Genomic DNA, 27507 nt, shown 5'->3' with positions numbered 1-27507 from the left:
TGGCCCTCTGTCAGTTGTAATAACTGCCGGGACCCCGAAACGAGCTACCCAATGAAGGGCCAAAGTCCTAGCACAAGACGCTGACGAGATATCAAACAATGGGAAAGCCTCTGGCCACCGGGTGAACCGATCCACCACCGTGAGGAGGTGGGTGTAGCCCCGGGAGGAAGGCAAAGGCCCGACCAAATCCACGTGGATGTGGAAAAAACGAAAAGCCGGGACCTCGAAATCCTGTACGGGGGGCTGGACGTGGCGCTGGACTTTAGCGGTCTGACAGGGCACGCAGGAACGTGCCCACCCCGCTACCTGTTTCCGCAGGCCATGCCAGACAAACCTCGCTGCTACCAAGGCAGAGGTGGAGCGGATGGACGGGTGCGCCAGCCCATGAATGGCATCGAAAACCCGGCGCTGAAGGGAGGGCGGTACTACCGGCCTGGGACGAGGAAGAGAAACATCGCACCAGACTTTCGTGCCCTCCGACCCACAAGCTACCTGGGCCAACTTCAATCCCGAAGTGGTGGACTGGTAAGCCGAAACGGTATCCGCTAGGAGCTGTGCCTCCGCGAGCTCCTGGGGATCCACTTCGCAGTCCACCGCCGAAATAGGGGGAAAAGCAGGTCTAGACAGGGCGTCAGCAACGGCATTAAGCTTACCCGCGATATGACGGACATCTGTGGTAAATTCGGAGATAGCAGTCAGGTGCCGCTGCTGGCGGGCCGACCATGGGTCAGACAATTTCAAAAAAGCAAATGTTAATGGCTTGTGGTCCGTAAATGCCACGAATGGGCGGCCCGCGAGGAAATACCTGAAATGACGAACAGCTAAATAGAGAGCTAGAAGCTCTCGGTCAAATGCGCTATATTTCAGCTCGGCCGAATTTAGTTGCCGGCTGAAAAACGCTAAAGGCTGCCAACGGCCACCGACCTGCTGCTCCAGAACCCCACCCACCGCCACGTCAGAGGCGTCAACCGTCAGGGCCGTGGGGGCGGAGGGGCTCGGATGGACCAACATGGTGGCTTCTGCCAAGGCTGCCTTAGCTGCCGTAAAAGCCGACTCTGCGGTCGGGGACCACAACAACTCTACCGGATTCCCTGCAAGGCATTGGAAAAGCGGGCGCAGGACTCGCGCCGCTGCCGGAACGAATCTATGGTAGAAATTAACCATGCCTACGAACTCCTGCAGCCCTTTTACTGTGGTGGGCCTGGGAAAAGCCCGGATAACTTCCACCTTCTCGGGAAAAGGGGCGGCGCCGGCAGGAGTAATTCTGTGCCCTAGAAAATCGAGGGCAGTCAGGCCGAATTGACATTTGGAGGGTTGGATAATGAGCCCGTGGTCTTGGAGCCGCTGGAACACGGTCCGCAAATGGGCCTGGTGTTCCTGCACTGAGGGGCTGGCTACCAGGATGTCGTCTAAATAAATAAACAAAAAGGGTAAACCCCGGCCCACGCGGTCCATCAGTCGCTGGAAAGCCTGTGCCGCGTTCTTTAAACCGAAAGGCATACGCAACCATTCAAACAACCCGAACGGAGTAATAGTTGCAGTTTTTTGTATGTCCTCCGGTCGCACCGGAATCTGATGGTATCCTCGCACCAAATCGATTTTGGAAAACACCACCGCTCCTTCCAGCCCAGATGAAAAGTCCTGTAGGTGCGGTATGGGGTAGCGATCAGCCGTGGTGACAGCATTGAGACGCCGATAATCGCCACATGGCCTCCACCCCCCAGATGCCTTGGAGACCATGTGTAACGGCGAGGCCCACGGGCTGTCAGACTGACGGACAATTCCCATTTCCTCCATCTTCCTGAACTCCGCCCTTGCCACCACCAGTTTGTCTGGCGGTAGTCTCCTGGCCCGAGCGAAAACGGGAGGGCCTTCGGTGCGGATGTGATGGACCACACCGTGCTTAGCCGAAGGTGCGTCAAAACGTTGGACGAGCAGCTCTGGGAACTCTGCCAGAATCGCAGCATACGAGTCGGGGGCCGCGACGACGGCCTGGACAGTAGGGCTGGGCGAGGAGGCGATTGTCGGAGCGACGTGCTCATCTTCGGCGGAGGGTCGGAGGTCGTTATCGCGGACATCAGGAACCAGTGAAAAAGCCCAGAGAAAATCTGCGCCCAGGATCGCTTGTTTGACGTCGGCTATGATGAATGGCCATTCGTACGTGCGGAGGCCTAACACAAGGGACATCTTCCGTGTACCGAAAGTGCGAATTGGGCTGCCATTAACCGCGATGAGGGTGGGACCTGTCTTACCCGATCTGGTTTCGAGGTCGGTCGGCGGCACTATGCTGACGATGGCTCCCGTGTCTACCAAAAATTCTGTGTCCGTGAATCGATCATGGACATAGAGGCGCCGGTTCTGGCCAATCGTAACTGCCCCTATGTACGATCGGCCGAGGCATTTCCCGCGAAGGTACAAGGCAAACGACAGTTGCGGGATTCGTTACCCCATCGTAGGTGATAATAGCACCAGCCGCGCTTGTGCGGATCTTTTTGGCGGGCTTTCGGAGAATTGGCGGGAGACGTGGCGCCATCTTGCCGTCGCTGTGGCGTGGTCACCGATGTCGAGACTTTGTTGATTGAACCACTTGCCTTGTTTTTTGCCGCTATGAGCGCGTCCGCTTTCGCTGCATATGCTTCGGGGTCCTTAAAAGAACAATCCGTAAGCAGCAGTCGGACATCCTCGGGAAGTTTCTCGCGGAATGCCTGTTCAAACATCGGGCAATCCGTATGCTCACCGGCTAGCATCATCATTTCGGCCATGAGGACGGAAGGCAGTTGGTCTCCAAGATCCGGTAGGTGCAGAAGTTTTGCCGCACCACCATGCTTATTCAACCCGAAGGTTCGCAGTAATACCTTCTTCATGGCCTCGTACTTGTCTTCCGCAGGTGAATTTACGATGAACCGCATCACGCGCTTGGTTGTGTCCGGCGATAGAGCGCTGACGAGGTAGAAGTACTTCGTGGACTCGTCCGACACCTTCTTTATATGGAATTGAGCCTCGGCGTGGATAAACCAAGCTTGCGGTGCGTACGTCCAAAATAACGGAAGATGAACGCCTGCCGCGCTTGACTCCGGTGTGCCCTGCTCGGTCATCGTCAACGAGGCGTCGGGTTCCTGCTCAGTCGGTGATCGTCCAGATCACGTCGGGGTCACCAATATGGCGAGTCCGAAACTTGTTGGTTGTAGACGAAGTTTATTGCAGCCGCAATACACGAATACAGAGTTAAACAACAAGGTACAGGACAACCAATACAAACTTACTGTCTTCCTTGAAGACTTCGCCGAACTGACTAAAACGGGCGCCAAACGCGCACATGACATCGCTGGCCAATCAGCGATGTCGTTCCCTGGACCAATCCCCATGGTCGCGTTCCCACGTGACCTCGCTGGCCAATCCGAGGGTTCGACGACCTGGACCATTCTCTATGGTCGCTACACCATCCTCATTCATAAAAAAAATGTATCTTTTTTATTGTTATTTTCCACTATATTGAGCACAAGAAGACACAAGGAACTGCAGATGCTGGTTTACTTAAAAAGACACAAAGTGCTGGAGAACATCTTCAGGTGACATTTCAGATCGGGACCCTTCTTGAGTCTGAAGAAGGATCCTAATCCAAAACATCACCTATACATGTTCTCCAGAGATGCTGCCTGACCCGCTGAGTTACTCCAGCGCTTTGGGTCTTTATTGAGCACAAGATTGGTTTTTAAATGTTTTTGTGTACCAACGAAAATTCACTTCTCCAAGAGTATCCGACAATCCAATGGAATGAACAATGAAATTTCCAATTTCAGGTAAGCCACCCCTCGTGCTCCTATCCCAGTCCCACCAGAGCATCTACATTCTCCCCTCTATTACTTGAATTTGATATCTTTCCTCCAACCTGGGTTCCATCTGCCCATCACCTACACTTCTATCCACCTGGGTTTCTTCTCCCTTTCTATCTCTTCCCCATTTAGTTCTATCTGCCAGTCCATTATCTCGTTCCAAATCACCTTTCAGTCTTTGTCTTTACCTCCCCACCCCACGTTTGATTGTTCGTGCAAAGTATGATCGTGCAAAGTTTGAATGTTAGTGCAAAGTTTGATTGTTAGTGCAGCTTGACTGTGCAATGAATGATAGTGCAAAGTTTGATTGATAGTGCAGTTTGATTGATAGTGCAGTTTGAATGATAGTGCAAAGTTTAATTGATAGTGCAAAGTTTGATTGATAGTGCAGTTTGAATGATAGTGCAAAGTTTAATTGATAGTGCAAAGTTTGATTGATAGTGCAGTTTAATTGATAATGCAAAGTTTGATTGATAGTGCAAAGTTTTAGTGTTAGCGCAAAGTCTGACTGTTAGTGCAGTTTGATCGATGGTGCAAAGTTTGAGTGTTAGTGCCAAAGCCAGGTTGTTTGCCGCAGATGCCAGGGTTAGAAGCAGTGATGCTGCAGAGCGCGGAACTGCTGCAGCGAGGAGCAGCGATCCACGCGCGGCCTGTGCAATACTAGGTGGGATGCAGAGCGTGAGTGTATGCAGCCCGGGGGGTGCGGGAGCGGGAGCGGTGCAGCAACGGTCCGGTGCGGTGCAGCGGGCACGGGGGCGCACGCGGGGGGGGGGGGCGCACGCGGGGGGGGGGGGGCGCACGCGGGGGGGGGGGGGCGCACGCGGGGGGGGGGGGGGGCGCACGCCGGGGGGGGGGGGGGGGGGGGCGCACGCGGGGGGGGGGGAGGGCGCGCGCACTGAGCGGCAGCGGCGGCGAGGACCCGGTGTGATAGCGATGGCGGCTGCGGCCTCTTCTCTCCCTCTCTCCCTCTCTCCCCCCTCCCCTCGGTCTAACACCCCCTGCGGCTGCGCCTACCCGGGCCGGGCCTGGTCGCCGTCCTGGTTTCTGTCCTCGGCCTTCCTGGGTCCCGCTCTCCTCAGGGTCGACATGGCGGGGACGGTCGGTGAGGGACAGCGAGGCCTGGGCTCGGGCTCGGGCTCGGCCTCAGGCTCAGCCCCGAGAGAGGAGGGGAGAGGAGGGCCGGGTGGGTTGTGAGGGGAGGGGAGGGGAGAGGGTGATGTGTGCCTCCGCTCCGGCCTGCCCCCTTCCCCAAACACAGGCTGGGCAGCTCCACCTCCCCCTGGACGCTGGAAACTGCTGGGCACTGGCTCGTTTGTTTGTTTGTTTGTTTTGGCTCCGGTCTTGTGTATTGCAGAGCGCCAGTCAGTGCCAGTGCCAGTGCACACCCGCCGTCCCAGCCGAGAGTGGCCGAAAGGGATGGCAATGTGGCTTCAAACGTGGAGCATTCTGCCCCAGCACTTTTGGGTCTATCTCGGGAACTGCAGATGCTGGTTTACAGAGAGGAGAAATTCCTCAGCAGGAGAAATCACAGAGGGGGGTTTCTGAAGAAGGATATAAGAAAACAACTGCAGATGCTGGTACAAATCGATTTATTCACAAAATGTTGGAGTAACTCAGCGGGTCAGGCAGCATCTCGGGAGAGAAGGAATGGGTGACGTCACCCATTCCTTCTCTCCCGAGATGCTGCCTGACCCGCTGAGTTACTCCAGCATTTTGTGAATAAATACCTGGTTTATAGAGATACACACAGTGCTGGAGAAACTCAGTGGGGAATGGCGATGCTTCCACACCCACTGAGTTCCCCCAGCACTGTGTGTTTCTCTTTAAACCAGCATCTGCAGTTCCTTGGCTACACTTTATCCTTCCATGTTCATTCTACATAAAAGGAACTGGCGATGTTGGTTTGCGGAGAAACACATAGTGCTGCAGGAACTCAGAGAGTATCTGTGTTGAAGGATAAAACTTAGACAAGGATCTACATAAAAGGAACTGCAGATGTTGGTTTGCAGAGAAACACACAGTGCTGGAGGAACTCGGAGGGTCAGGGAGTATCCGTTTTGAAGGATAAAACGTAGACAAGGAATTTCAGATGCTGATTTACCAAAAAAGACACAAAGTGCTGGAGGAACAGCAGGTCAGGAAGCATATATGTCAATGGATAAAGTGTAGACAAGGAACCACTGATGCTGGTTTACATTAGAAACACACAGCGCTGGAGGAACTCAGAGGATCAGGGAATATCCGTGTGGAACGACAAAAGGTAGATGAGGAATTGCAGATGCTGGTTTATTCTGAAGATAGACACAATGTGATGGAGTAATTCAGCAGGTCAGACAGCATCTCTGGAGAACATGGATGGGTGATGTTTGAGATCGAGACCCTTCTTCAGACTTCCCAACCTGAAACATCACCTATCCTGTTTCTCCAAAGATGCTGCCTGACCTGCTGAGTTACTCCATTACTTTGTCGTTCTAAAGAACTGCAGATGCTGGTGTACAGAAACACACACAGTGCTGGAGGAACTCAGCGGGTCAGGGAACATCAGTGGGAAGATTAAATGTAGACAAGATGCTGTTTTATCGAAAAAAGACAAAGTGCTGGAGGAAATTATCTGGTCAAGCAGCAGCTGTGTGAAGGAATAAAGCAACACAAGGAACTGCAGATGTAGGAAAAAAGAATGGTGGTTTTTAATCAAAGAAAGACAAAGTGCTGGATTAACTCAGTGGCTCAGGCAGCATCTCTGGAGAAAAAACATAGGTGACATTTCGGGTCGAAAAGTCTGAAGAATGGTCCAGACCTGAAAGTCACCCATGCTTTTTCTCCAGAGTTATGCCTTGCCTACTGAGTTACTCCACCACTTTGTGTCTAAGGAACTGCAGAATGATGGTTACCGAAAAGCACACAGTGCTGGAGGAACTCAACAGACCAGACAACATCTGTGTGGAAAAATAAAGTGTAGACACAAGGAATTGCAGATGCTGGTTTTACAAAATAGAAACAAAGTGCTGGAGGAATTCCACAGGCCAGGCAGCATCTGTGTTGAAGGATAAAGTCTAGACAATGAACTGCAGATGCTGGTTTACAGAAAAACAAAAATGCTGGAGCAAATCAGCAGGTCGGGGACCATCTGTATGGAGGTAAATGGAAAACATCATTTTGGGTTTGGACTCCATAGAATGAATATGGTTATTTATCTTAAGTCAAACCCCCCTCCCCACACTTGTACCCACCTATCACTTGACAGATTTTGTCCTGTCTCCGCCTCTCATTTTCAACTTACTCACCCCCCCCCCCCCCCCCCCCCCCCATAATCAGTCTGATAAAAGTTCCCGTCCCAAAATGTCACTTCTCTATTCCCTTTACGGAAACTGCCTGACCTGCTGAGTTACTCCAGCACTTTGTATCGATTTTTGTAAGCCAGCATTTGCAATTTGTGTATCTCTCGTCCGCAGGGTTCTTGGACATGTTAGTACACACCTAGACTTCAGCAGCCTAACCAGCATGTGCTAAAGGGATGGCAAAATAGCTGTATGCATTTCAATTTTCTTTTTTATCAATGTTAACTGAAATAGCACGATGTCCCTGACACTACCAACATTTTTCCACAGCTTTTATACCACCCTGCATACTGACCCAACAGAAGGCACCTGTGTCGGTAAGTTGCGTAGTTAGTAATACAAGCAATGCTAACAACTGATGTATTATGAATATGGCACAACCCTCAGTAGAGCATGAAAACTGGGAGCAAAGTGCAGCAGAAAGCCACTCATTTCCTCAGACATTGTGTATTTGACAAAATCATGAGTAATCCTTCATAATTTCATTTCTCAGATCTTTAGTTTCCTGGATTGCAAACAGCTTGGGGTTTAAATATTGTCAACGATTTAATGTCTACACCCTTCTGGGTTAAATTCCAAAGTTTCACTTTTCTATGCTGAAGAGAAAACTGAAGGGGACGAGCCCCCAGTATGGGGAGAGGGCAGGAACGGGATACTGATTGTGGATGATCAGCCATGATCACATTGAATGTCGGTGCTGGCTCGACGGGCTGAATGGCCTACTCCTGCATCTATTGGCTTTTATAATATTGTCTAAAACAAGCATTCGCTTAAGATGGGTGCAAACAGGCCTGGCAGAGCAACATCCAGCTGGTGATGTTCATGAATCGCAGACTTCAAGCAGTCATTACATGCAAAGGATATGCAACAAGATACTAAACATGACTACTTTCATTTCCATGACATTGCTGTGTCCCAAACAATATGGTGCCCTGAAATGGGGGGACTATGTATGAACGCTGAAGTAATTTCTACATGGTGAAACCAAAATGTGTAAAAATGGCCTTTATTAAAATCTGACAATGTACACTTTAACCACATGTGATTTTTTTCTATTACAAATCTCAAATTGTGGAGTACGGAGGCAAATAAATAAATGATGGGTCTTTTTCCCAAACATTTTGGAGGACACTGCATTTAGACCTATTCTACTTTATCTTCTTTACGCAAATCCTCTCATCATTAATCCAGCGAAATATTGCTGCATTGCCTCTGGGCCAAGTGTGATCTCAGAGAAGATGACGCAAACAGCTCTATGGATGTAGTCTTAGCAAAACTTAGCACAACTGTAAAAAAAATATCTTCTTCGATATTCCAGCTCCCATGTAATTGAGGCAAACTTCCTATTTGTCTTTTTAATTGTCTTTTGCACCTGCCTGTAGTGATTCACAGGCAAAGTTTACATCCAATGCAACTCAAATTGCTTTGTATTTCAATTTGTCGGCTTGAAACACTGTCATTTTCCCTATCTTGCCTAAAACCAGATCATTTGAAGATTACCCTCAATATTTTGGTTGCAGAAAATTTATTGAAATTAATTTGTTCTCCACTTGACCGTTATCAGATAGAATTTGATCTATTTCCTATATCTGAATTTGCAACATTTAATTGAGTCGAGGATCTATCGCAAAAATAATTGGTCTAATAGCACAAATTTGAATATTCTTGAATATTTTAAAGACCAATAATTTTGATAAAATATATTTTTTTTGCAGTCCTGAAATATACACAAGGCAGAGAAAAGACTCAACCTTAAAAAACATTGTCTATCTACGTCCTCCAGAGATGCTGCCTGGCCTGCTGAGTTACTCCAGCACTTTGTTTTTTTAAATTATATGCATAAACATGTTTTTATTTCTATTGTACAATTTAGCTGAAGATAAGCGAGTGTGCAAAATTAATTTCAATATTTTTTCCTTCAGGTGGTATACTGCCCCAAAATGGCTGACGGACAAGGGGATAATCCAATGGAGGCAGATGTTAAAATGCTTAAATCTCCAGAGATGGGGTTGAAATTGGTTCATCTGGATTTGAAAGGAGCCCCACCCAAGATGTCCTACCTACATAGGGTAATTTATCGAATAGAACAATGGAATTCATTATATTTCTTTTACAATGGTTTTACAGTACAACATAAGGTCATTCCAACCTTCAAAATGTCAGCTTTTGTTAATGGTCATAGAATTTGATCTATAGCAGAGAAACTGGCCCTTAAGCTTAACCTGTCCATGCTGACCAAAATGCTCCATCCAAGTTCGTCCTATATGCCCCCGTTTGGCCCATATCACTTTTAACCTTTCCTACCCGTTTACCTGTCCAAGGGTATTTCTAATGCTGTTGGAGTACCTGCCTCAACTACCTCCTCCGGCAGCTCATTCCATCAACCTTTGAGTGAAACGTTGCCCTTCAGATTCTTATTAAATCTTGTCCCTTACACCTTAAGACCTATTGACTCTGGTACTTGATTCCCCTACACTGGGTAAAAGCCCTTGCAACATCCTCATAAATCTCTGCACTCTTGCTAGCTTTCAAGAGAGAGCTAGATAGAGCTCTTAAGGAAAGCAGAGTCAGGGAGTGTGGAGAGAAGGCAGGAATGGGGTACTGATTGAGAATGATCAGCCATGATCGCATTGAATGACGGTGCTGGCTCGAAGGGCTGAATGGCCTCCTCCTGCACCTATTGTCTATTGTCTAAATATTTGTCTAGCAACGGATGTTATATAATTGGTGAAACAGTATTTTAAACAAGGTATCAAGTATTGTGTATTTAGGAGGATGTCCGAGGCATGGGAAGGATTAGAAGGGTTATGTACTGAGGATTAACATATTTGGAGTAATTTAAGAGAATTGGGGCTCTTTATTTGATACAGGTGAAGCAAATTTGATTGCCATATGGGTGCACAAAGGCTAGAGATGAAAAGGAGACAAAAGGGTATCAGATAAACAGAGGATTCCTCCGGCTTTATATTTCACTTCTTATCTGACACCCTTTTATCTTCATCTCCAACCTTTATCCACCCATCTGCTAATCAACCCCCCTGTCCCACTTTTACCGACCTAACACTTGCTATGTAACGCCCCACTACTTTTCTTGATTTCTCCCCTTATTACAATCAATCTGAAAATGGGTCCCGACCCGAATTGTCACCTATCCATTTCTTCCAGTAATGCTGCCTGACCTGCTGAGTTACTCCAGCAATTTGTGTTGTTTTTGCACTCAATCTCTCCTCTATCATCTCCCTTATGTCAGTAATCAAATGAATAAATCTACACTTCACTGAGACCAAAGCAATAATCAGCTCAAATGAAAAGCCCCAGTTCCTCTAACCTATCCAAAATAAACTTATTAATACTAAGTACCCAAACCTTCTGAGCCTCCCCGATCCAAAATGTTGCCTATCCAAAAAACTACAGCACTTTGTTTTTTTTAATGGTAAACCTGCATCTGCGATTCCTTGTGAATCCAGAGATTAAGATTGGCAAAGACTCACTTAACATGCAAAGAATGAGAGTAGATCTTACAGAGTTCAGGAATTTAATGAGGATTGGCAAATAGATCACATCACTGTTTAAGATGGCTGGAATGTGTAGAATGCTGCAGGACAGAAGCTCAGGACCAGCAGTTTTAGCAGTTAGGACTGAGATCAATTAAACCTTTATACAAAGGACCATAACTTTTTGGAATTCAAGATTTCAGAGACCTGTGAATGCTCAGTTGTTACTTGTATTCAGTGCAGAGATTAGATGTTTGGACACCAGAAGAGTGTAAAGAAATGGGAATTGGGAGAAACTAGACATGATACACAGGAACAATGACACCGCAGGCTGAAGGAGATGTCAGCTGTTCAGACTTGTTTCTTATGTTATTGATAAAACTGTTGAAAGTAAAAGATTTTGATAAATGAAAGAGGGAAATCATCATCCCCTTGCAGGTGGCTCAGTAACCTGAGGCATGTTTAGGATCACCATTGAAAGAACGAGAGAAAGGTTCAGTATTTTATTTCATGGAGAGTTAATGGAAAATGAAAAATCAGTAAAATGGCAGAGATAAGATTTTAAAAGAGTAGGTATTGAAATGCTTGAAAATGACAGAGACGTGAAATGACACCGTGTTTCACTGCTGAAAAGGGTTCTTATGATTAATTTTGCACAGTAGTAAAAAAAATTAAAAGTTTATCGACATTCATTGATGAGCATAAGATGCACAGGAGATTGGAATCTGCAGCAGCAAACAATCTGATGGAGGATTTCAGCAAGTGGAGATGAAATGAGTGCTGATTCAAGGTCTCAACCCGAAACATCAACCATTGTTTTCTGTCCACAGATGCTGCTCAACCCATTAAGTGCCTCCAGCAGATTGTTTATTACTTCATGGTGGCCAGTTTTGGAGTGTTTACCAAAGTAAAGAGCTGTTCTGGCCAATTATTTATCAGCTATGCTTAGCCTGTACTAATACTGCTCGTCAAGTCAACATATAAAGCAGGGCAAGATTTTCTATTTTTAATCATAATGTTTTGTAAAATGTCTCTCATTTGACTTATTTTCCCCACTATTATTTGAAAGTTACATTACATTATAGGAAATACCTGTTGATTAGAATATTGTCATGGTCAACTTTTTAATCGATAATACGTGTGATTTTTTGAAAAGTGGCCACCTCCTACACTATAATTTTTGAGGCTTCCTAGCTATAAATTATAAGAGGTTCATTGTAGACTTTTTTTTTTGTAGATCTTTCCTCTGTTTGAACAACTTGGTGCAGATGGTATTCTCCTGGAGTACGAAGATATGTTTCCTTATGATGGAGATCTGCAAATATTACGCTCTCCAAATGCGTACAGGTAACTTCGATGCATGGATTAATGCATTGTTTGTACAAAATGACTTTGTGTTTCTTATTAACCGTACGATGACATAAGTAATCAATGTAACATGTGATAACTCAAAAGGGAATATTTTAAAAATGTTTCAAGAATGTGGAATTATCAGGAAACAACATAAATTAATTCCAATTACTTTAAATTAGCATTATTTCCTTGTCATTCATGGAGGCTCATGGTCATTTGATTGTACTCACAACAGTGTACAGTTTATATCATAACAACCCACTTTATGAGCTGCATAACTTGCATATCCCTGAAGGTGGCATAGCAGCAGTAATGTGGTCCACCCAGCATAAACCACGTCTGTCTTCCCAAAAGCAATCAGAGGATGTTCCATGGCATATATTCTGGCTGCCCTTTAAAAGGCCAACGTCCATCTCATTGTTCTTTCTGCCTTGCAGATTTCATTGTGATAGTAGCATCTCTTTCTATGCTGCTACTTCATCTCTGCATGGTTTCCTTTCCTAAAAATAAATCACTATATTTGAATGCAGGATGAATCACGTTGATCATTTGATTTCCTGATCTTACCATGTGAATATGTTCACAAGCACATTTCGTGGAAGACTCAAAGCACCTTATCCCAAACGAGTGTCTCCCATTTTTTGTTGCCCAGCTCCTTTGAAGTTTGCAAACTGCCTCCAGTCAGACAGGCAGTTAGACCCAAGCTGTGGAACTTAACATTGCAGTAGATGATAACTGTTATGGACTATTATCAGTCTGAAGAAGGGTCTCGACTCAAAACGTCGCCCATTCCTTCTCTCCTGAGATGCTGCCTGACCTGCTGAGTTACTCCAGCATTTTGTGAATAAATACCTTTGATTTGTACCAGCATCTGCAGTTATTTTCTTACACTATTATGGACTGTGTCAGTCATAAATGCTGCAAAATCACAAATTCTAATGATATACTTGGGTTGGAATATCTGTCAACTGTTGGCATATCTTGTGTCATTATGAAACTTTTGTTCTTCCTGCTCCCCTTTTCCCTGTTACTCCACATTGTATCAGATTGATTATCAGCTGTATTAAGGGGCTGCAATCTGTAGGTAACGGTAGCTACAACCACTTTTGCCACCATTAGCCATGGTAGCAAGTTTCCTGATATCAGAGTACGGTAGTACATCAGGAGTATTTTACAGGATGTTATTGTTGCTGAAACTAGTGGATTTAAATACTAGCTAGTCACCAAAAAGCAGACGAACATGATAACAAAAATATCTGTTGGAATTCAGGAGCAATTTAATCTGGATATTTTGTTGCCAGAGAACCGATGTGTCATGTAATTGGAGATTAGTGTCATGTAATGTGTACCATTCATAGACTTGTTAAGAACTAAATATGCATGGAATGATTGATGGATTATAAAATAGACAGATGTTAGGTACTGTGACAGATAGTGCATAATGTGGGAAATATGAAACACCCTATTTTGACAGAAGTTTGAGATGCCCAAGTGAAAAAAGCTAAAATGCAGACGCCGCATATTCACAATGTTTTTGCTCTTTACTGATGAGGAATTTCATACAAAAGTAGAGATTGCATTTCAGCTATAAATGGCTTTAGTGACATTGCATCTGTAGTTCTATGTATTGTATTGGATGTAGGAAGGAACTGCAGATGCTGGTTTAAACCGAAGATAGACACAAAAAGCTGGAGTAACTCAGCGGGTCAGACAGCATCTCTGGAGAGAAGGAATAGGTGCCGTTTCGAGTCAAGACCCTTCCTCAGACTCAGGGGCCTTGGAAGTAGATCAAATATGTACACAACTAATATCTGAAGGGGACAGGTTGTCTTATGCAGAAAATTATCGTAAGATGCTATGAGACTGCAGGGTGACTTGGCAAGGTTGGGTGAGTGGGCAGGTGCATGGCAGATGCAGTATAATGTGGATACATGTGAGGTTATCCACTTTGGTGGCAAGAACAGGAAGGCAGATTATTATCTGAATGGTGTCAGATGAGGAAAAGGGGAGGTACAACAAGATCTGGGTGTGCTTGTGCATCAGTCACTGAAAGTAAGCATGCAGGTACAGCAGGCAGTGAAGAAAGCTAATGGAATGTTGGCCTTCATTGCTAGAGGATTTGAGTTTAGGAACAAGGAGGTCCGACTGCAGTTGTACAGGGCCCTGGTGAGACCACACCTGGAGTATTGTGTGCAATACTGGTGTCCTAATTTGAGGAAGGACATTATTGTTATTGAGGGAGTGCATCGTAGGTTCACCAGGTTAATTTCCGGATGGCGGGACTAACATATGATGAAAGAATGCGTCGACTGGGCTTGTACCCAATAGAATTTGGAAGGGTGAGAGAAGATCTTATAGTAAAATATAAAACCCTTAAAGGATTGGACAGGCTAGATGCAGGAAAAATGTTCCCGGTGTTGGGAGAGTCCAGAACCAGGGGTCACAGTTTAAGAATAAGGGTAGGCCATTTAGGACTGAGATGAGGAAAAACCTTTGCACCGAGAGAGTTGTGAATCTGTGGAATTCTCTGCTATAGAAGGCAGTGGAGGCCAATTCACCGGATGTTTTCAAGAGGGAGTTAGATTTAGCTCTTCGGGCTAAAGGAATTAAGGGATATGAGGGAAAAGCAGAAACAGGGTACTGATTTTAGATGATCAGAGCTGGCTTGAAGGGCCGAATGGCCAACTCCTGCACCTATTTTTTTGTTTCTATGTATTGGAGTTTAGAAGGCTAAGAAGGAAATTAATTGAAACAAATTAGATCCTGGGGGTTTTTGACATGGTGAAGATGGGGGGAAAAATGTTTTCATGTGGGTGAATCTAGAATTAGGAGTCACCTAATTAAGGCAGATGGTGCAATTTTGTTTCCCTCAACTGGTCTTTTGAATTCCATTCAGTGGAAGCAATGTTTTTACATATTTTTTATGACATGTCGACACTTGATAAAGAGAGGAATGAAAGTTTACCATAGGTACACGAAAACATAAAGTTAAGAACATAAAGAAAACATAATCATATGAGCTTTGATGATGCCAAAGATTTGACTGCCAGCTCCTATTTTATATGTTTGTAAAAACAATCACTGCAAAACTGTCGTACAACCTTTTAGAGAGCCAAACACAATCGTAACCCATCAAAATATCTGACATCTTCTTTCAAGCTTCACGTTGCTCTCTATGTCTCCTGATTTCAATTATGTGTGTTAGGCTGATGGCCAGTTCATCTAAAGTTTTGTACTTGATATTTTGGTTCTTAATTACCTGCCCCTGAAGTAGAATTCATTAAGAAGAAATGTTAGAATTGGTTGCCTAACCCAGTCTGTCTGTACCATTCTGCCTTCAGTTTAGTTGGAATGATGAAAAAATACTTTTCTATTTTCCATAAACCAACATCTCTGGTCAAGTGGCAGGAGTGCCGATGTTATTTCCACCTAATCGGACTTCAGATGTACTATTATGAATTTCGGACTGTTGGAGGTTGCATTCTAATGCTCATGCAACCAACAACTTGGTTACCTGTGTCCTGCCAATACAGTATGTGAATGCACGTAAATTTGTGCGCTCAACCATGCAAGCTCAGAGGAAAATTGTGTCACATTCTGCAAAAGCAAAGACTTTTGTCAGTGATTGAGTGTGAAATGGCAGGGGTTGTGTTCTAAGACACAGATTGTTCAATATTCTGCTGCAGTTTATTTTAATGACTCGATGAAATTCAACCAGCTCTGTAGGAGATGGGAAGTGAGGGTTTGGACAGATCTGTAATGTGTGTAGATTTCAGTAACATAGTACATTCTGCATTGCAGTCCTTCAGACATCAACAAACTTATAAATCTGGCCAAGAAACACCATTTTGAAATAATTCCATTGGTACAAACCTTCGGCCACATGGAGGTGAGTTCTGAAACAAAAGAAAATGACAAAGCATTTGTGGTTAACAATAATAAAATCTACAAAACATGAATAAATATATTGTAAATTATGTTCATAACACAATATATAAGAAATTGTTAACTCGTGTAATTTAAATCAATCTTGTATTTGTTTAGAATTAAAGTCTTGATGAAAACGAGAAAGTATTTATAAAATGTTATATAATTTTACTATGTTGATACTTTAAATATCGTACATAAGAATAATATTAGGCAAACCTTTTAAGTAGAGATTGTTGAAACCCATCAAAATCTCAAATTGGCTTTGCTCTTTTTGTATGTGGTTACATATGTGACCCATGTAAAAGGCTGGTCCTTCACCAATTAATTGTCCATGAGCTTAGATTTCTATGCAAAAGTGGATTAATCTAGTGGCCTAACTGTGTACCTGATACTCTGCATTATTGCTCTGGAGAATTGTTTCTCAGCTTGTGCTCTGGTCAGTTCTGATACCCATTAGGTTACTAAATCTGCAGATTTGGTGACAGAGAAAGCTAAGTAATTTCGGGCGGCACAGTGGCGTGGCAGTAAAGCTGTTGCCTTATAGCGCCAGTGACCCAGGTTTGACCCAGTGATCCTAGCCTCAGATGCTGTCTGTACAGAGTTTGTACTTTCTTACTGCGATCTACTGTTGCCATAGAGGGAGTACAGAGAAGGTTCACCAGATTGATTCCTGGGATGGCAGGACTTTCATATGAAGAAAGACTGGATAGACTCGGCTTGTACTCACTGGAATTTAGAAGATTGAGGGGGGATCTTATAGAAACTTACAAAATTCTTAAGGGGTTGGACAGGCTAGATGCAGGAAGATTGTTCCCGATGTTGGGGAAGTCCAGAACAAGGGGTCACAGTTTAAGGATAAGGGGGAAGTCTTTTAGGGGGAAGATGAGAGAGGTTTTTTTCACACAGAGTGGTGAATCTGTGGAATTCTCTGCCACAGAAGGTAGTTGAGGCCAGTTCATTGGCTATATTTAAGAGGGAGTTAGATGTGGCCCTTGTGGCTAAAGGGATCAGGGGATATGGAGAGAAGGCAGGTACGGGATACTGAGTTGGATGATCAGCCATGATCATATTGAATGGCGGTGCAGGCTCGAAGGGCCGAATGGCCTACTCCTGCACCTATTTTATATGTTTCTATCACGTGAGTTTTTTATGGGTGCTCTGGTTTCCCCACACACTCCAAAGATGTACAGGTTTGTAGGTTACTTTGGCTTCTGTAAATGGTAAATTGTCCCCAGTATGTAGGATAGTGCTAGTGTACGGGATGATTGTTGGTCAGCATGGACTCGGTGGGCCGAATGGTCTGTTTTCACGCTTAAGGTAAATTAAAGTAATTTATTTTTCCTGATTTTCCTTTAGCTTCATGTGTTTAACCATTTTAATTATTTATGATTTTTAAATTTTATTTTCTATTTGAAGATTATTTACCTCAACTTGAATAGTTCTTATTAAAAATCTAAATCTCAGAGATATTTAATATTTCTTATAATGTATCCAAACATTAAAGCTCATAAAGTCGCCCCAATCTTCCCCATCTTCAGCTTACCTGTCTTTCAGAATATGGATTTGAGGGTCAGCATGATGGGTCTCCATATCCAGTTTAGATAAGCTTAAATTAGCAAGCAGAAATGCCAGGCAGTGGGGTCAAATCAGTTTAAAGTTGCCCTTTGATAAATACAATAACGTGAGAGATTAGAAAAATCCTTTATCTAAATAGGATGTTTTTAATGTTAAACTGTCATTTGTGTTTTTTCTACCTCTTAAAACTTATTTCTACAGTTTGTACTTAAACATAAAGCCTTTTCTCACCTTCGTGAAATGAGAGCATTTTCTAACAGTCTCAATCCACACAAAGAAGAATCAATGGAACTAATAAAATCCATGATCGACCAGATAATGGCAATACATAATGACATAAGATGGCTACACATCGGATCAGATGAGGTAATGCAAAGATAATGTGCGCGGTTTGATACTAAATTTGAATAATTTGGCTGGCTGGAACTTGCTAGCTGCTGCCATAATTTCTCTACATAAGCATGATTAAATTTGGGATTATGCATAAACCTAGCAATCCCCAATATGCCAAGGACGCAACACAATGTCTTGTCTACACACTATCTTGGACTCCGCTGTGAATCCAACGGTAGATCATGAATTTAGTTTTGTTCCCCAGCACTGACAATGGGATATCTACTATATTAGAGGCAAAGGATAATTATGGGTTAATTTTTTTCTGAATTAATTGAGTTTATTTAGATTATAGTCATGTATTTAAAGTTCTTAGTAACTTTCATTCTGTTTTAAATGGTTTCATTGATTTATGATGGCGACACGGGTAGACAAAATGGTGAAGAAGGTGAAACGTGCTTCCCTCAGTGTCGATGGTTTAGAGTGTATCTTGAGTGTAACTTTGGGTTTTGCAACAGGGTTTTACAGCTGTCTGGGCAAGACTGCACCTTGAATTGCGTGTGCAGTTCTGGTCACCATAGTATAGGAAGGATGGCATTAAGCTAAATAGGGGGCACAAAAGGGCCATTCTTAGTCACATGTGTGACCAAAAATGTGAAAAATTGTGGAATACATCTCTTCTAATTCTGAAAGTATTACAGGTATATTGTTTTGTACTGTATGTAAATTTCCCCGGTGTGCGACGAATAAAGGAATATATTATTCTATGACATATATGTAAAACTTTATCAAGTGAAATTTTTATATGTCATGCTGACAATGTTTGTTTAGTGTCAGAGGTCAAATATGTCTCGTCACGTGTGTGACCTCACATGGTTCAGGCAGCATAACTGGAGAAAAATGATCGAAGGTCTGAAGAAGGGTCCCAACCCGAAACGTCACCTGTCCTTTTTCTCCGGAGGTGCCATCTTACCTGCTGAGTTTCTGCAGCACTTCATGTCTATCTGAGGAAGGATCCATGGACGAGTTGGGCCTGGGGTCTGTTCCCAGGCTGTATGGATTTATGATTATTTGTTGTTTTTAAATGCCAAAAGCATTAGTTCCTTCCTGTATAGATTTGGGAGAGCACAGTGGCACAGCAGTTAGGGCTGCTGTTCAAGGGAGCGGTTTACGGTCCTGACCAGGTGTATGTGTATTTTTATGTGGACTTTGCTTGTTATTCCTGTGACTGCTGGGTTTCCTCTGAGTGCTCCTCACACTCATTATCCCAAAGATGTGCTGGTTGATAGGTTAATTGTCCACTGTAATTAACCACACGTATAGGTGGCTGAGGAAATAGGGGTGTTGATGGCCATGTGACAGAGAATAGGTTGCAGGGAAAAAAGTGGAGGAATGAGATTGATTGGAAGACTCATACATGAACTTGTTGGGACAAATGGCTTTCTTCTGTGTTGTGTTTTAAAAGAAAAATGGAACTGCACTGAAAGCCATGTCCACACCAGAAGATCCAGAAAAGATGAGGTGACTCTGTTTCAAAGGAAAGCTGGGAGTGTTGGCCAATATTTACCATCAATCAACATTACCAGGAGAGATTTACTGCCAAAACAGTAAATAAAAATAAACTAGAAGAAACAAGAAGTAGATGTTGGTTTACAAAAATCGTCACAAAGTGCTGGAGTAACTCAGTGGGTCAGGGTGACACCTCTGGAGAAGATAGATAGGTGACAATTTGGGTCGGGATCCTTCTTCAGTCTCAGATAAAAATGTAGACTGCTGCTGCATTTCCAGCCTATTTTATTTTGAGGCGATTCAAGAGTGTTTTGTGATACTTTGTCCTAAATAGCATTTACATGAAAATTAATAATCTGCATTATTTCCTTTAGGTTTATTACCTTGGCGAGGGTGAAGAATCCAAACGATTGATTGAGCAAGGTCAAACTAATACAGATAGTCTGTTCTTGTCTCATGTGAAAGCAGTTGCAAGTTACGTCATCGCTACTTACTCGAGCGTGAAACCTATCATGTGGGATGACATGCTCCGAAATATCAGCATAGATAAACTGAAAGGTACAACTGTTTTATCACTGACGGTGTAGGAAGGAACTGCAGATGCTGGTTAAAACCAAAGATAGACACAGAAAGCTGGAGTAACTCAGCAGGTCATGTTTGATATCATCCAGTAGTTTAGTTAAAGAGATAGAGCACAGAAACAGGTCCTTTGGCCAATGAAGTCCACGCCGACAAGCAATCCCCATACTCTTACTCTATCCTACACACTAGAGATAATTTACAATCTTTACCGAAGCCAATTAAGCTACAAACCTGTACGTCATTGGAGTGTGGGAGGAAACCGGAGATCCCAGGGAAAACCCACGTAGGTCATGGGTAGAATGTACAAACTCTGTACAGACAAGCACCTGTAGTCAGGATTGAACCCGGGTACCTGGCGCTGTAAGGCAGCAACTCTTATCGCTACGCCACAGTGCTGCACAATTGTTCTTGACATGGGGTGGGTGACTACCTATTGCTGTTTTGTAGTGATAAACAGTTCTTCCATAAACCGGGATAGGGACCCAATTCACCAACCTACCTCAATGCGAACATTGGACTCTTTCCTCTGGAACTGCCACACTATAACGCTGAGATCTATATTTTGTACACTATCTCTCCACTCTTACCTATTGTCTCCAAGTTTGGCTTGATTGTATCCATCCATGGTATTATTGAATTTGATTAAAATAAACCCAAACAAAGCTTTTCACTGTACCTTAGTACACTTGATAGTAAAAAAACTAAACCTACATTAATTCCTTTTTCAATTGTGCATCTCCAGATTCAGATCTATTCTGTTTTTTTGTCAAAAATGTAATCCAAGACACACACGATTCCTTGTTTTGGGAGATTTCTTTTGTTAATTTTTGTTATGAAACACTGTTTTAGTGACGAATTCTGTCACCCAATGCCGAGGTATTGCAACAGAATTATCAAAGAACTACAGTTGTTTTTAATGTTTAAGAATAAATGGAGAGAATATTTTAATCTTATTATTGTAAATTAGTTTTATTCATAATTGAAATTAACATTAAAAAACAACATTTAAATTAAGATGCAAATTATTTATGCAAATATATCAATATAAGATATATGCATTAAGAAAGATTTGTTGCCAACAGTTACGTGACAGGTTGCTCTGGGGGGGAAAAAAGATACTGTAAAACATTGAAATAATCTACATTTCTATTCATAACATTCACTGTATAATTATGAATATGTTGAAATATCTCAAAAACATTTGCTGCAATTAATTGATGGTTTTTCATAGATCTAGTGTTAAAAATGTGTTTTCATTCATAATTTATGGCACTAATAGAATAATAATATGTATAATAATAATAATAATATTCATTTATTGTCATTGCAACGAGTACAACGAAATTAAAAAATAGCCAATCCTGACGGTGCGTACAAACATATATGCAATAAATGCAAAAACAAATAAATACATAAATACAATTAAATACAATTATGTTAAGTACAAAGATTTTTTAGTGTTGCCTAGTGCAAAGGTAGTGTTCAGTTCTCGTATGGCCCTGGGGTAAAAACTGTTCTTAAGTCTGTTTGTTCGGGATTTTATCGACCTGAAACGTCGACCAGAGGGCAGATGAACAAACAGACGGTGGCCGGGGTGGGATGGATCTTTTATTATTTTGCCTGCTCTACTGAGGCAGCGTAGGCTGAACAGGTGCTCCAGGGAGGGCAGTGAGCAGCCGATGATTTTCTGGGCCGTCGTGATGACCCTCTGAAGGGCCTTCCTGTCCTTTTCTGAGCAGCTGGCATACCATGTGGTTATACAGTATGCCAGCACACTCTCGATGGAGCAGCGATAGAAGGACAACATGAGCTTCTCCTGCAGGTTGGTTTTCCTGAGGATCCTCAGGAAGTGGAGTCTCTGCTGTGCCTTCTTTACTGTGGTGATGGTGTTGGTAGACCAGGTGAGATCCTCTGCGATGTGCGTACCCAGGAACCTGAAAGCTGGTACCCTTTCCACACAGACCCCATTGATGTAGAGTGGGTCGTAATCTCCACTGGTTTTCCTAAAGTCAATTATAAGTTCCTTTGTTTTGGAGGAGTTCAGGACCAGATTGTTCACTGAACACCATGCTGCCAGCCTTTGGATTTCATCCCTATAGGCTGTCTCATCTCCTTCTGAGATGAGTCCAACCACAGTCGTGTCATCCGCGAACTTGATGATGGTGTTGGTGGGATGGGTGGGGGCGCAGTCGTGAGTGTAGAGGGAGTAAAGGATGGGGCTCAACACACAGCCCTGTGGTGAGCCGGTGCTCAGTGTAATGGTGGAGGAGAGGTGAGGGCCTATTTTGACTGTCTGGGGGCGGTTGGTCAGAAAGTCCTTGATCCATTTGCAGATGGTTTGGGAAAATCCAAGGTCGGAAAGTTTGGTGACCAGTCTGCTCGGGATGACCGTGTTAAAGGCAGAGCTGAAGTCGAGGAAGAGCATCCTCACATAGCTCCCCTGGTGTTCAAGGTGGGTCAGTGCAGTGTGAAGAGCAGTGTCGATGGCATCCCCTGTAGACCTATTTGCTCTGTAGGCAAACTGGTGTGGGTCGAAGGTGGGTGGGAGGCTGGCTTTGATGTGCTGCAGGACCAGTCTCTCGAAGCACTTTGTGATGACCGGTGTGAGTGCTACCGGACGGTAGTCGTTAAGACTGCTGATGACAGACTTTTTCGGCAGTGGGATGATTATGGCGGACTTCAGGCAGGGAGGGATGGTGGATTTTAAAAGGGACAGGTTGAAGATTTTTGTGAAGACCTCAGATAATTGGTCTGCACATTCCCTCAGCACTCTGCCCGTCACACCATCGGGGCCTGCAGCTTTCCTGGGATTCACTGCTCTGAGCACGCGCTTAACATCATACTCCTGCACAGTGAAGGTGTTGCTGTCAGGTGCTGGAGAGGGTGTAATGTCTGCCACTGTAGCTTTCACCTCGAAACGAGCAAAGAAACAGTTAAGTTCCTCAGCCAGCGAGGCGTCGCCGTCGGCAGTCGTGCGGTTGCTGGTCTTGTAGTTGGTGATGTGCTGGATGCCTTGCCATACCCGCCGTGGGTCATTGTTGGAGAAGTGGTCTTCAATCTTCCTCTTGTAGGACGCTTTGGCATCCTTGATGCCTCTCTTCAGGTTGGTTCTAGCAGCACTGTATAGAGCTCTATCACTAGACCTGAAGGCGGTGTTACGGTCCTTGAGGAGAGACCTGACATCCTTTGTCATCCAGGGTTTTTGATTTGGGTACAACCGGATGCGTTTGTCGACGGTGACATTATCAACACAGTTTTGGATGTAGCAAAGTACAGTTGATGTGTACTCCTCCAAGTCCTGATCCTCAAAAATATCCCAGTTGGTCCTTTCGAAGCAATCCTGCAGCTGCGAGGAAGCTCCTTCAGGCCATGTCTTAACAGTCTTTATGGTGACTGGAGCTTTCCTCCTGAGTGGGGTGTATGCTGGGGTTAGGAATATGGACAGGTGATCTGACTGCCCCAGGTGTGGTAGTGGTGCTGACCTGAACCCCTTCTTAATATTTGAGTAAACCTTGTCTAGTGTGTTTTTCCCCCTGGTAGCACATCTTATGTGTTGTTCAAGTTTCGGGAGAACTGACTTTAGGTCTGCATGGTTGAAGTCCCCGGCTATGATGTGGGCTGCTTCTGGATATGTGCTCTGTTGTGAGTTTATTGCACCGAGCAGGTAGCCTAAAGCTGTGCTAGCGTTAGCATTCGGTGGGATGTAGACTGCTGTTACTATAACCCCTGTAAATTCGCGAGGAAGGTAAAAAGGCCTGCATTTAACTGTTAGGGACTCCAGATCAGGAGAACAGTGGCTATCTATGATTTGGATGTTAGTGCACCAGTTGTTGTGCACATAAATGCATAACCCCCCCCCCCTTGCTCTTACCGGAGTCGATGTTTCTGTCCCAACGAAACGCTGTACGCCCGGCTAGCTCAATGGCTCCGTCTGGGATAAGTGGATGAAGCCATGTTTCTGTTACTAAGAGAATGCAACAGTCCTCCACGAGTTTGTTTGCTGATATCAGCAGTTTTAGTTCGTCCATTTTGTTGATGATGGATCTGGCGTTGGTGAGGAACATGCTGGGTAGCGGTGGTTTGTGTGGCTGTCTCTTTAGCTTGGCAAGTATACCGGACCGGCATCCTCGCTTTTGCTTCCTGTTTCTCCTCCGCCTGCGACGCCTGTTCGCGCCGACAACTATCCACGGAGCGCCCGGTGTCCTGGCTATCTCTTCCGGTATATTTCGCGGGTGTGGAAATTCGCGCACAAGGTCCCGATTGCACTGGAATCCGATGATCAGAAGGTCCTTTCGGTTGTAGGTAGGATTTGCCTGATTTTCCTGGTTTGCATGACTAAAATTGACTAACAGACATAACACAGATAACACACATAAAACGCACCGAAAGGGAGAGCTGTGAGCCGCTGCGTCCGTGCGCGCCGCCATCTTGTGTTACTTCCAAGATAATGACGTCAACAATTGCCTTCATATGCAGCTGTAAAGAATTAAAATGCAAATTAAATTATGAATTGATCGGCAAATCTGGAGGTTTATATTTTGGCTTTTTAAAATAGTTAAGGAGTTTGTGTTCTTTATTTAATTTTCTTTTACTTATTTTATCTTTGCCTTTTGGAACATTCAGAAATGAATAATTTGCTTGCCTTCGATCTCCCTTTAGAATCCATGTTGGATCAGCTGGTTGAACCAATGATCTGGGAATATAATGCTGATCTTGATGTGCAAATGATGTGTGAGTAAAATTATTTTTAATCTTTTCAATAGTTGGGGGACAGTGAAAGCTCTGAAGATAAATCGCATGGCACAAGTGGTTCAAAGTTTAATCCATTTAATCTGAAAACATTCAAACTCATTCCAAGCTATTGTTGCTCTGCAATTTTTTGGTTGTTGCTTTTCCCAAACCACGCTGCATCTTAATAAAATGCTTTCTACAGCACATCTGTGGAAGTTGGTGAGAGTTGTTGGGGACATACCAAACTTCCTAAGCTTCTGAACTTTCTATAATGCTTCCATGATTATAGGCTGTAGCTTCTAATTTAATTTAATCGCTTTCTATTGTGCATTTAAAAACATACCAAAATGCAGTGCTACTGTTTTGAACAATTGAAACAATAGATACATGACTTCTAAAGATGTGAAAAGATGCAATCTCATTCCAAGTTATTGTTGGTGAGCTTGCACTATTATGCAACACAAAAAGGGAATATGAAACCTAGTGAAGTTCTGTAAACCTATTTGTTTAAAGATTTAAGAGTCATTAGAAAAACAAGATTATCTACTAAAACTATTTTCTTGTAAGAAACTACAATAGTTTATCAGAATGATAATGTTTCTTTACTTTTTTTCTTTTACTTTTAATATTTTCACATCTTATAATATTTATATTTAGAAGGCCAGCATGTCTGGTATAGCAGATTAATTTGTCATAAAATGAATCGCTCAGTATGCTGCCTGTAACAGGGCTGAAAGCACATTTTACTTTGCATTTGTGGTAAACTCTGATTAAATGGTTTTATATTAAACATAATAGGCTAGATTATATATCGTAATGTGATATTGATTTATTCTACAGCACTTCAAATCGAGAAGTATCAGAACACAGGATTCACTCAGATATGGTTTGCAAGTGCTTTTAAAGGAGCTACCGGTGCAGCTCAATGTCTAACATCCATTAGCTATCACTTAGCTAATCACCTGCAGTGGCTGAATATAGCTCAGACTCTGCCCAGGAACTCCATTCACTTACAGGGGATAGCACTCACTGGCTGGCAGAGGTATGCAAGGTCCCTGGTGTTGCAGTATTTGCGCCACAACCAAATGTATCCCAATCCTTTCGCCTGTTTCTCTTCATTATTGAGTATTACTTCAGTATTGAGTATTACTTCATTATTGAGTATTACTTGAGTATTACTCCCATTAATTATTACTCCCATTAATTATTCAATTTAATGAGGATTTGTTGTGTTGGCTGTATAATAACAGAAGCCGTACACCTAGATAATAAACCAAAGACTTTATTAACTACATAGCAAGCATGACCTCACGCCTGCACGTTGCACTTACACTAACCCGAATCACCCAAGCAGCAGTCACTCAAAAGCTAAAGGGGTGTAACTCCAAAAGCATGACACATAACATGAGTGACACCATTACACTAATCTACATCCCCCCTCTTAAAGAATCAACAACGATACAGACACATAAACTGAGCACGTCATGTATAACAATCGGTGACAAACTGGAGGAAAGTTAAACATAGTCCGGATACTTCACAACCGGCCTGCAAACACGACCAACACGTGTACGATAGAGACCATCTCCATTCCTCTTATACGGGGAGAGAGCAGGTGATTCCACAGGCGAGGGAACCTGAATCAACGTCCCTGGAGACGAAGCAGCAAACTGTGGAACAGGCGATGAATATGGAGGCGAAGATGGAACAGGCAAAGGAGCTGTTACAGGCATGGATTGTTGTGCTGGCAAAAGCATGCGAGTGCCACTAGGCGCAAACGGAAGCGAACTTGTACCATCTGGATTATATTGAGGAGGAACTGGCTCGTTCACAGGCAGGATGTGTCGCCTGTTACGCCGGTAGGTACCGCCATCGGCACTAACGATATATGAGCGTGGCTCTGAACCAATTCCAGAAATGACTCCGATACGGTCATGGCCTCTGTCAGTCTGTAAGCGGACCACCTGCCCTTTGGTCAGCGGTGGCAGTGGCCTACTTGTCTTGTCAAACCATCGTTTCTGAATGTCTCGCTTCTGTTGCAACCTGGATTGAACCTCCTCCGGTGGAAACACTTGTGGGACTAAAGCCTGATTGGCTACAGGCACTGTGGCACGGGTTTGCCTTGACAATAAACGTTGAGCGGGTGAACCCAAGATGGGGTCACGGGAGATGTTGCGTAAGTTAAGCAGATCCAGGAATATGTCTGATTTTGCTCTGTACGAACGTTCCATGAGCTGTTTAGCACTTTTAACAGCCCGTTCAGCCAGCCAGTTAGACTGGGGATATTCGGGGCTGCTGGTGATATGGTGAAAATTCCAGTGTCTAGCGAACTCCCTGAATTGTTGGCTGGTGAATTGACTGCCGTTGTCAGTTAGCAGTTTGACCGGGGATCCGTGGACTGCAAAGTGGCGAGATAACTTTGAAATCACTCCGCTGGAAGTGGGGCTGCTGAGAAAATCAATGTCGAACCATCCTGAATAAGAATCCACGAGCACCAGGTATTGTTTGCCATGCCAATCAAATATGTCAGCTGCGACTGTAGACCACGGGAGCTCAGGTACCGGATGTGAAAGAAGTGGTTGCTTTTGTTGGTGAGGGGCCAAACTGTTACACACTGCGCAGGATGCCACATTCTCGGTGATGTATTCGGCCATGCCAGGCCAGTAAAACATGCTTCTCGCCCGTGAAACAGTGGCTTCAGCACCCGGGTGTCCCGCATGGACAGCGTTAAAATACCGGTGGTACAGCGAGGCAGGAACCACGGCCTTGTGTCCTTTTAAAATAATGCCATCTTGCAGCACGAGCTCATCCCGGACAGCAAAGAAGGGC

General features: G+C 44.0%; 2 protein-coding genes across 8 annotated transcripts in view; one reads left to right on the top strand and one right to left on the bottom strand.

Moving 5' to 3' along the window:
- ogfod3 (2-oxoglutarate and iron dependent oxygenase domain containing 3) overlaps positions 1-5248 on the bottom strand; it is a 106628-nt gene extending 101380 nt beyond the window's left edge. Inside the window, exon 1 of the mRNA XM_078401013.1 lies at positions 4848-5248. Within this exon, the coding sequence (XP_078257139.1) occupies positions 4848-4921 (74 nt within the window). The 5' untranslated portion in view covers positions 4922-5248. The remainder of the gene's footprint in view (positions 1-4847) is intronic.
- LOC144594476 (hexosaminidase D-like) overlaps positions 1-27507 on the top strand; it is an 83890-nt gene that overhangs the window by 41683 nt on the left and 14700 nt on the right. For 2 of the 7 annotated variants that reach the window (XM_078401002.1, XM_078401001.1), the window contains exons 1-9: positions 5035-5410; positions 7442-7488; positions 9094-9240; positions 11903-12012; positions 15820-15907; positions 17725-17889; positions 19740-19923; positions 24607-24678; positions 25519-25720. In XM_078401002.1, coding sequence (XP_078257128.1) covers positions 5050-5410; positions 7442-7488; positions 9094-9240; positions 11903-12012; positions 15820-15907; positions 17725-17889; positions 19740-19923; positions 24607-24678; positions 25519-25720 — 1376 coding nt within the window. In that variant the 5' untranslated portion in view covers positions 5035-5049. Of the gene's footprint in view, positions 1-4391; positions 4512-4543; positions 4567-4725; positions 4756-5034; positions 5411-7441; positions 7489-9092; positions 9241-11902; positions 12013-15819; positions 15908-17724; positions 17890-19739; positions 19924-24606; positions 24679-25518; positions 25721-27507 lie in introns of those variants that run through there. The other 5 variants (XM_078401003.1, XM_078401004.1, XM_078401007.1 and 2 more) reach the window with 5 other exon arrangements.

The sequence above is a fragment of the Rhinoraja longicauda genome, chromosome 6 (assembly GCF_053455715.1).
Source record: "Rhinoraja longicauda isolate Sanriku21f chromosome 6, sRhiLon1.1, whole genome shotgun sequence".
In the NCBI taxonomy this organism is placed as follows: Eukaryota; Metazoa; Chordata; class Chondrichthyes; order Rajiformes; family Arhynchobatidae; genus Rhinoraja; species Rhinoraja longicauda.
This window is presented reverse-complemented; position numbering and strand designations above follow the sequence as displayed.